This window comes from Ceratotherium simum, chromosome 7 (assembly GCF_057802395.1).
Source record: "Ceratotherium simum simum isolate JZ-2026a chromosome 7, ASM5780239v1, whole genome shotgun sequence".
In the NCBI taxonomy this organism is placed as follows: domain Eukaryota; kingdom Metazoa; phylum Chordata; class Mammalia; order Perissodactyla; family Rhinocerotidae; genus Ceratotherium; species Ceratotherium simum.
The window spans coordinates 69742247-69752293 of record NC_141906.1 but is presented as its reverse complement, the minus strand read 5'-3'; the positions used below and the strand labels follow the sequence as shown (position 1 = coordinate 69752293).

Sequence of the window (10047 nt, the reverse complement as noted above, 5' to 3'; positions counted from 1 at the left end):
AGGTCCCATCTCCTCCCCCTTCCCACAGTTCAGCAATTTCCCCTCCCACTGGGCTGGGATGAGCAGTGGAGGGGCTCAGCACTGAGGACTTGGGGTTCCAAAGCCCAGGTCGACTGGCCAGCTCTCCCACTTGCTAGCCATGCAATGGGATGGGGAGTGGGATGCGATGAACCCAGGAGATTGTGGCAGGGTCAACATGGCCGTGGATGTAACCTGCCGTCCCTCCTTAGCAGACAGTACTCAGGGACTTGGGGGGGGTGGGGGGAGTATGTGAAATCTAGAAGAACCTTCTAGCTGTCTGCCCTGAGAGGTGCCAGCCCAGGACCTGAGGGAGACTGAGTGCCCAGAGCAGAGAGCCCCTGAAGGGCTGGGCGTTCTAAAACGCATGAGGGCGTGGGGCAGGGCTGGGGACCGGGAAGGAAGGAAGGACCGAGTGCAGAGCCTGCCTAACTCCCGCAGGGCTGCTCCAAAAGGAAGATGTGCCCCACCATCTTCCTTTGGAGAGAGCCTGGAATGTTCCAACTCCGAAACCCCTCAGTGGAGGCTCCGGAGGAGGTGGGCTCCAGCTGGAAAGGAAACAAGGAGTCATGGGCACTGCCTAAAGGGGCTGGTCGCAGCCTCCACCCTCCACTCCTTACTCCTTGGTTTCCCACAGACTTCTGAAGCCTAGATCAGAAGAAAGGGTTAAAGCCTTGAAAGGAGAACAATCATCGTGGGGCTCGGGGAGGCGGCTAGCGTTCCCTGCACTGCCCCAGTCTGATCCCCGGGTCCTGAACCCTCCTGTCCCTGGACAGGCCTGCCAGCCACAGGGTGAGTTCCCCCTTCTGCGGCAGACGGCCATTCTCCCACCCCAATACCGGACCGCCTCCTCCCTCCGCCATCCTTTCTCGCTCCCCCTCAGCCTCTGATTGGCCGAGCCCCCGGGTCCTCCCCGCTCCTGCTCTCCCACCCCTGGTGAAAACTGCGGGCGCCGGGCAGGGTGCAGCAACTGGAGGCAGCGGCGCATCCGGAGGAGACTGCAGCAGCGGAGGACCGGAGCCCAGGTGGGAGCTGGAGCCAGGGCAGGGATAGTTCCCAGGCGCCCACGCAAGCCCTCCCAGCCCGAGGCTTCGGGAAACGGTCCGAGGGCGCCCTGGGAAGGAGCCGCGCGGTGCTTGGGGAGGGCCTGCTTCCCAGGCGAGGGTGCGCGCGGGACTAGCCCCACCCCGCAACAACTGCTGCAGGCCGGGGGCCGCGCCGCACCCGGCCTTTCGGCTCCCGGGCTCTTGCCCGCTGGGAGAACAGTTGTCTGGGGCTGAGGCGCTGGAGGAGAACGGGAAGAAGGGCGCCAAGGACAGCCAGACGTCCCCAAACCCAACTCGCAAAGGCGGCGGGGGATGAAATTGCGGGGGAGATAACCGAGGAAGGCAAGCTGGAGGGAAATCTCTGCCCCCCGAGGCGGGCAAGGTGCAGGGAATCAGAGGAAAGGGAAACCGCAGTGCCGCAGGCGGGGGCTGGGAGGATGGCGGGCAGACGGGGGAGGGGAGAACTGGAAAAGGATGAGAATGGGGGAAGGGGGACCTCAATTGGGAAAGGAGAGGATTGGAATATGGAAACGGAATAAGGGTGGGGCTAGTCGAACGGCGGCTGGGAAGGGAGGGAGCGCAGAGCTTCCCTGGGTTCTGGGCTGCGGGACACACGGCAGAGGAAATGAAAACAGACTCTGCGCCTCCTACCGCTCTCTCCCGCTCCTCCCTTTGGCTCTACATCCCCCTCCAGCCCCAGCTCCATTTCTTCCCCTCCCTGTTCTAGCCGCCGCTTCCCCATTTGCCTCCTCGTTCCCAAGTTCACCTCTCCTCGGTAACTCAAGTGTTAGCGAATCAAAGCCAGATGCCCACCCCCTCTCTTCCCCAACAGCACTCCGGGTCCCTCTCGGCAGGGATCCAAGAGGGTATTGATTGTAGCCTCGCCCCGCCGCAGGGCTGAGCGCCGGGGACCCTAGACTCGGCGAGCTGCGCGCCCTGCGCACCCGGGCGCACGCACCAGGGCTGGGCCCCGCGCGCAATCGCAGGCTCACGCTCCTGCTGTGGCCTCACCCCTGGCGAGCACCGCTGCGGACAGGCTAGGCTACCTGCTCTGCGTCGCCTCGCCAGGATGTTGGTCCAGCTTTGGCTGCAAAAAAAACACAAGGCAGAGAGCGTAGGCAGGGATGTTACTGAAGCCAGACTGGAAAACTGCGAGCCCAAGAATCCTGCCCGGAGAGCTGGACATTCGGAAACATCTTGGTTCCTATGCAATCAGAGAACATATGCAATCGGAGGGCACTGTCACTTTCCCTCACACATCGGAGAACACCCTTAGTGTGTGCCAAGTATAGTCCTATCTGGAAGCACCTTAGCCACACACATTCCTGACATCATCCCTAACCACACAGTCATCTAAGGGGAGGGAAATTAATGTCTGTGGATCACTTACTATGGAGCAGTCATAGTGCCAGATGTTTGTCATTTTTCTTAATCCCCATCACAACCCTGTGAGTATTTAAAGCTCAGATTCATTCATTCGTTCAACATCTTTTGAGCATCTGTTAAATGCCAGGAACTGTCTGGGCATTCCAGGTTTTCTTCTGAACAAGAAATAGGAGGTCCCTGAATGGGGAGTTTTTGTTTAATCGGTAAAGAGTTTTAGTTTTGCAAGATAAAAAGAGTTCTGGAGATTGGTTGCACAACAATGTGAAGGAACTTAACACTACTGGACTGGACACTTAAAAATGGTTAAGATGGGAGCCGGCCCCGTAGTAGTTAAGTTGGGCGCACTCGGCTTAGGCGGCCCGGGTTCGCCGGTTCAGATCACAGGCGCGGACCTACCACTCGACAGCCATGCTGAGGCTGCCAGCCACACACTAAATAGAGGAAGACTGGCACAGATGTTAGCTCAGGGCTAATCTTCCTCAAGCAAAAAAAGACGAAGGTTGGCAACAGATGTTAGCCCCGGGTGACATTTTTTTTTCTCACCAAAAAAAAAAACCCGTTAAGATGGTAAGTTTTGTGTTATGTATATTTTACCACAGTTAAAAAATAGGAAGTCCCTGCCTTCCTAAAGGGAAGAGGAAATGGTAAAGTTAAAGTCACTTACTCAAAGTTACCGAGCTAGGAAGTGTTCAGCAGGACACACACCATTATAGAGTATGACCTCCCTCCCCTCTTGCTTTCCCCAAAGGGGAAAGAACCAAGTGGCAGTGTCACATTCATTGAGAAGTAGGGATGGGAGAGGGCTGTAGAGAGGGGCTCGGATGCTCGCCATGGCCATTATGGCACGTCTCCCAGGCGCCCCCAGCCCTAGCAGTAAGGGTGGGCACGCCTGCCCCATCTCTTGTCTGATTTCCCATCCTGTTCCCACCCTCAGATCCAGGACTGAGCTCTCGGCACCATGAACCCCACCACTGGCATCGCTCTCCTGCTAACAGGTACTGGGCAAGGGACAGGACTGGGATTCCAGGCACCCTGGCTTCCTTCCCTTGAGAGAAGCTAGCTTCTTCCTCAAGACCTCAGGAGGTGGAGGTGGCTAAGGGAGAGAGGGCTCTTTTTCATCTCTAAGTCAGCTGAGCAAACTAGTTGATCTTCTGACTGCCTGAGGTGGTTTTTGGAAACACAGTTCACTGAGCCCGCCCCATATTGAGTTGGAATCTCTGAATGGGAACCAGGAACCTGCATCAGCTCTCCAGGATCCGCCCCTAGAACACACTGATGGGACCCAGGACTAGAGTAGATGAGGCGGGGAGGCAGGGGTCTGCAGCGAGGAAGTGGGACTGACCCTCAGGACCTCTGGGGTGGGGAGAGGTGCTCAGAGAGCAGACCCTTGTGCCCTCCCTGGCCAGGCCCTTCTCTACTTTAATGTGGGTGGGAGGCCCCCTGCTCTGCAGGCCCCCCCAACTTGGAGGGGGCACTGCTGGTTCCAGTCTTGCAGGTGGCCTGTGGGCAGAAGGTGACCAGCCTGACGGCCTGCCTGGTGGACCAGAGCCTTCGTCTGGACTGCCGCCATGAGAATACCACCGCCTTGCCCATCCAGTACGAGTTTAGCCTGACCCGTGAGACAAAGAAGCACGTGCTCTTTGGCACTGTGGGGGTGCCTGAGCACACATACCGCTCCCGAACCAGCTTCACCAGCAAGTACAACATCAAGGTCCTCTACTTATCCAGCTTCACCACCAAGGATGAGGGGCTCTACACATGCGAACTCCGCCTCTCTGGCCAGCCTCCAGTCGTCTCCAACAAGACTGTCTCTGTACTCAGAGGTAAGGCAAGCCTGCAACAAGGCGAAGTGAGCTGGGCGAGGCAGGCTGGGGGGGAATGGGCTGGCTAGGACAGCAGGCAGTCCCCTGGGCTGGGTCAGAGAGGGCGGTGGCGCCATAACCTCCCTCCCCTTCTCCCAGCTGCTGCCTGGTGCCCTGAGGAATGACTGCCTTCAGTGTGAATGGGGAGAAGGGCTGAGGGGACAGTCGGACAGGCAGAGGGGTGTAGCAGACACTTCCACCATGACTGGGGGCAAATCGCTTGGCCTCTCCAATCCTCCCTCTCCACCCACTGGAAAACAAGGATGGCACTAGCTATGTCACCCAGTTTTCTTGTGATGACGCTCAGTAAAGATTTGATATGGTGTTTGTTCAGGGGCTCAGGAACCTGCAGAGGGGAGGTGGCTGGTTCTGTTAGGACCAGGTTGGCCCTGGTTCCAGCTAAGACATCATGGTGCCAGCCTCCCCGAGGGAGTACGCCCCTGCACTGGGCCTGTGCCTGCCTGAGTCCTGTCCCTCTCCCTTCCTGCCCCGCCCCTCCACCCCATTCTCTCTCCACAGACAAACTGGTCAAGTGTGAGGGCATAAGCCTGCTGGCCCAGAACACCTCGCGGCTGCTGCTGCTCCTGCTCTCCCTGCCCCTCCTGCAGGCCATGGATTTCATCTCCCTGTGACTGGTGGGCCCGCAGAGGACACAGAAAGCCACAAGGCCCAGTCCAGTGATCCTACTTCTCTGTGTCAGCTGACCCCTCCCACCATCCCTCACACACCTCGGGGAGAAATGAGGACCCCACCCCTCATAAGGAATCCCAGTGCTGCATGCCACTACCTACCCACCGCGACCCCACCCCACCACCACCCCACACCCTCTCCGCACGCCACTGGCTGTCTTTTTGTACTTTTTGTTCCAGAGCTGCTTCTGTCTGGTTTATTTAGGGTTTACCCTTCCTTTTCTTTGGGAGTTTGTGAAAAGGGAAGCCAGGGTTGGGGACCTGATGGAGAGAGAGGGTGTGGGAGGGTAGTGGGATGGAAGGGTACCAGTGCCTGAGGGCTGTCCTTGCCCATGGGACCAGAGGCCTGGGAGACACCTGGATGAGGAGAGGGACGGGGTGTGTTTGGGCCTAGCACATCCCTCAGCAGGCAAGGATGGTGCCTGAAGAGCCCAGATGTGAGGGCACCACCGAGCACTTGTGGCCCATCAGGGGAGGAGAACCGAGCGTCTCCAGGAGCAATTCTCTGCCACAGCAAGAAAGCTGGCCTCTCACCACCGCAGAAGTCCCCTACGGGCCTTGGGCCCAGAGCACAGTTCAGTGAAAATGCAGATTTTGCCCAGGGATCAGTGCTAATGGAAGGTAGGGGAGGCAGGTAGAAGGGAGGGTCCATCACCCCTCCCTACATGAGGAAGCTAAAAATAGGAGCCTACTGTCCCCCACTGCCTCAACCAGCAGTTGAGAGGGTAGCAGAGGAGGACAAGCCCCCTCCCAGGCTGTTCCAAGCTCCTAAGAGCTTCTGGAACTCTGACCTGGAGGCAGTAAGGCGGGCCAGATGGAGCCCCAGAGCCAGGCCAGTGTGGCCCCAGTGTTTCTTCAGGAGTCTCTTCCTCCCTTCCCGTCAGTGCCAGCCTCTGCTGGCTGGTGCCTGAGCCTTCAGACAGCCCCCTGCGCCACAGGCCTGCCTTCTCAGGGACCTCTGGGGGCCTGAGGCAGGCCATGGAGTGAGACCCACGAGTGGGACACACCTCAAGAGATGGCTTTTCCCAACACCTACCTCCCCTTCTGGCGGCTCTGCCCTGTCCTGTGACCATGTGTAGTGCCACCACAGCTTACGGCATCTCATTGAGGAAAAAGAAAACTGCACAATAAAACCAAGCCTCTGGAATCCGTCCTCCTGTCTGTCCCTGCTTTGCTGCTCCGTCTGTCCTAGGCCTGCCTCCCCTCCCTTAGCTGGGCATCCAGGAGGTCCAAGCTGCCACCTCTCCGTCTCCCTTCATCAGCTCTTCCTCCCTGCCCGCCGGGGGAGACCACTGTGTGCTGGGCTGCTCAGAACCACTCTGACATGACACGTTTGCCCAAACAAATGAATGTTCCATCTCTGCTGACTCACCTGGCGGGAACAACAGATTCACCTGCCAAAGTGTGGGCCAAGCCACATGGCCCTGGGTCCAGAATATGCTAACAAGCACTAAGGTGTGGAGTCTGCTTTTTCTTCTCAGATCTGGTTGTTCTGGGAAATGCCCCCTCAGGTTACATCTGCTAGGGAAAGGGCAAGTACTAGGGCCTGGAGGGGAAGCATAGGAGGAGGATGGTGGGAGCTGCCCACAGCATCAAGGTGGGGGTAGGGAGAGAACATAGGCCCATCCCTGGCTCCCTCCCCTAAAAGTCGTTGAGCAGAATGTGTGCAGCATCAGGGGTCACCCTGGCATTGGGGCTGGAACAGGATCACAGGGTGGTTTGGAGTTCCAGTTGCTGGCAGACTGAGGTGGCCCCCAGGCAGCTTCCCTTGCTTTGCCAGGGAATTTGGGGAGGAGGGTGGCCACTACCCAGAGGCTGACTCATTTGGTATTTAGTGCTGGGTAGAATGATTCTGAGTATTTGCTTAAAGTTCCAGGATTTAAATTCATACCATTGGCTCCCATTCTTCCTGATGCCTCCCATCGATGCCTGTGCCTTGACAGTGGCCCCTGTAGTGACCATGCCCAAAGAGGGCAAGAGAAGCCCTCAAGGAGAAGAGGGAGCTGCCTTGTCCCCATGTGGCCTGACAGTCACTCAGCATGATGCAGCCAGCCTGGGGTCTCCAGAAGCAGGGATACCCGGGGACACAGGCCCCTCTTGTTCTGCCCTGATGGGAACCTCAAGCACCAGCGTGCCAGGAAAATGAAAAGAGCCTTTGTTGGGGAAGGGAGCTCAAATGCCACCCTTGGAGTAGTAAGAATTAAAGCTGAAAGATCTTTCTGGAAGGAACTGGTAAGCCAAGTGTGAAGCCTCAACTGTGAGAATACCATGAGACCCAGGCACCTGGGTGATGCCTCCTATGTGGTCTTTGTCACACCCTCGTGCTGTTTCCCTGAAGAGTTTAGCAGCCACACTCTACAAGGGTCCTGGGGAGACGGTGTTGCCCTGTGCAGCCACGCTTTGGGGAGGAGAACCAACCTGAGACCTGCAGTGGGTGGGATTGGCTTAAGAAGCCACAGATGGCATCAGGGACTATAGGACTAAGGAAGCTAAAAACAGGAGCCTACTGTCCCCCACTGCCTCAGCCAGCAGGTGAGAGGGCGGCAGAGGAGGACAAGCCCCCTCCCAGGGACCAGGGACTATAGGAAGGCAGGAAAGGAGAGAGGGGAAGAGTCTTGGGTCAGAGAAGGCGCCCCAAAACTTAAAGTCCAGGCCATCAGGCCTCACAATATAAACCAAACCAGAGAGACTATGCTGCGGGCTGGGGGCACTGCGGGCTTTCAGAGGCAGGCCACGACAGCCGTCGCTTCCCCTCTGTCTTGTGGAGGCAGCAGGATGTCTGTGGTGACTTGGCTAATTATAAAGAGGGCTGGGGCCAGGTTCCTGCACACATGCCCCAGACCCCACCCCATCAACCTCCTCCCCACTCCTCACCCCTCTCCCATGTCCCCCTCAACCATCTCAGTCCCTACCTTAGGGCATGCAATTCTTGCTCAGCAGCAACAGAAGCCCCTCTCCACACCCCTATTTCTGATTGGATTGTCCTGACACAGAGGACTACCTGCACAGGGCATGGTATGAGGGTGTCTCCCTTGGCAAGGGCAACGGGATCACCATGAGGAGATGTGGGGACTTTCAGTGGCCAACCAATAAATCTTCATGGCGTCCAGGGGATCTGTGACACACATCCTTCAGCCTCCTCAGCATGACATCCATCTCCTCTCTGTGTTTGCAGCTTTCACGTTGTGAAGGGCATGTCTGCCTTTACACGCGAAAGCAGCAAATCTCAGGTTAGGAGTAAATCATTTCCTCTGCCATTGAGCAGATATAGGGACTGGAGGCCTTCAGAGACCAGGCAGAGCATGAGCGTCATCAGCTCTCTTCTGCACAACCCAGGAGGACTTCGGGACAAAGGTGGGATCGCCTTCCTGCCCAGGGCGCTCAGCCTCAGGAGACTCTCAGACCCCATGTGCCCCAACCCCTCAGCCAGGATCATGGCCTGTGAAGACTCATGGGAGGCATCTCTGCCTGGCAAAGGAAGACCCAGGGGCAGGGGAAGCTATGGAAAGTGGACACGTGGTGTAGAGGGCAACGTAGAACCAGTGGGAGAGTTCCATGGAGGTCAAGTTTGGCTTCACACTCAGAAGGGGCCTTTGAGGGCTGGAGCTGCCCAGCAGCAGAGGCGGGGATGCTGGGCAGGGGCGTGGTCAGTGGAGGCCATCCACCCAGTCTGGAGTAAAGCAGTTTTCTAAATTCGGTGGGAATCTGGCCTAGATGACCCTAGTCACTTCACCCTGCAGTGCCTCACTTCTCTAACTTTTAAAATAAGATGGTGGAGCTAGAATCATTTATTTGTACGGCAAACATTAAGCATGTGGCTCTGTGCTAAGATGTAAAAGTCACAGCCCCTGGCTGAAGATCTAGAGTCCAGTAGGAAGCGAGGAGTTGGTTTCAGTGCAGTGATCGGTGCTACAAGGCAGAGAAGCTGTGGGAGACACTGCCTGCTCCTCTTCTTTCTCAGCAATAAGACTCACAAATTAGGGCTGGAATATGTGGTCCAGAATAAAGACTACATTTCCCAGATCCCTTGCAGCAAGATGTGCTTATGCAGCTAAGTTCTGTCCAATGAGACATAAGCACAAAGTAATGTGTGTAACTTCTATGAAGCGCTCTTAAAGGAAGAACATGTGCCTTTCTCCCCCTTTCACCTTCATGTTGGCCGGAATGTGGAGTTGAAGGTTGGAACTGGAGCAGCTATCTTGGACTATGAGATAGAAGCTGTGTGTTACAAATGACAAAACACAAGCTAGCAGCCTGGACTCCTAGTGACGGCAGAGCTGTCATAGCAGCTGTGGACTACCCTGTTTGAGCTACTGTTATTTGGAGTTTTCTGCGCTCACAAGTCAACCTACACATACTTAAAAAGAAGTCATTATATTTAACACTACTGAACTGTACACTTAAAAATGGCTACTGTTTTATATATGCTTTTTACAATGAAAAAAAAAAGAAGCCAAAAGTCAAAATCATTGAGACAGAAAGCGGAATGGTGGTTGCCAGGGGCTGGAGGGAGCGGGGAATAGGGAGTTACTATTTAATGGGTACAGAGTTTCAGTTTTGCAAGATGAAAAGAGTTCTGGAGACGGATAGTAGTGTTGGTGGCACGACAATTTGAATGTACTTAATGCCACTGCATGGTACTCTTAAAGATGGTTGAGATGGTAAATTTTATATGTATTTTACCACAATTTTTTTTAAAAAAAAGCAGCAGCCTAGGCACAAGGGAACTTTTTGGAGTGCTTACATGAGTGCATACAGTTGTCAAAACTCATCAAACTGTACACTTAAAATGGGCGAATTTCACCAAATGTAAATTACACCTCAAGAAAGTGCTATGGGAATCCATACGTAGGGCCCTTTGCCAGGCCAAAGGGCTTCCCAGAGGAGGATCCATGAGCCGGAGTCAGCACAAAAAGCAGGCTCTACTATTTTGTAAGCTTATTACAAAGAAAGAAATTTTATTTTATTTCTTATACCCCGAAAAACTTGGGAAGAGGGAGTGGAAGCCATTGTGGGTTTAGTGTGAGGACGGGCCTTAGCCTCTCT

At 55.6% G+C, this 10047-nt stretch overlaps 1 protein-coding gene across 1 annotated transcript; it reads left to right on the top strand.

The window, feature by feature from the left end:
* The first annotated feature begins 888 nt into the window (after nucleotides 1-888).
* Nucleotides 889-6153, top strand: THY1 (Thy-1 cell surface antigen). Its single transcript, XM_004427210.3, has 4 exons — nucleotides 889-1043; nucleotides 3385-3445; nucleotides 3938-4273; nucleotides 4832-6153. The coding sequence occupies exons 2-4, from the start codon at nucleotides 3409-3411 to the stop codon at nucleotides 4942-4944; spliced, it is 486 nt and encodes a 161-aa protein (XP_004427267.1). The 5' UTR covers nucleotides 889-1043; nucleotides 3385-3408; the 3' UTR covers nucleotides 4945-6153.
* Nucleotides 6154-10047: the final 3894 nt, after the last annotated feature.

Excerpts from the sequence above, each read along its gene's own strand:
- THY1 (XM_004427210.3), top strand. The coding sequence starts at position 3,409 with ATGAACCCCACCACTGGCATCGCTCTCCTGCTAACAG. Across the intron at positions 3,446-3,937 it reads CATCGCTCTCCTGCTAACAG|TCTTGCAGGTGGCCTGTGGG; the intron begins GTACTGGGCAAG and ends TGCTGGTTCCAG. Across the intron at positions 4,274-4,831 it reads GACTGTCTCTGTACTCAGAG|ACAAACTGGTCAAGTGTGAG; the intron begins GTAAGGCAAGCC and ends CTCTCTCCACAG.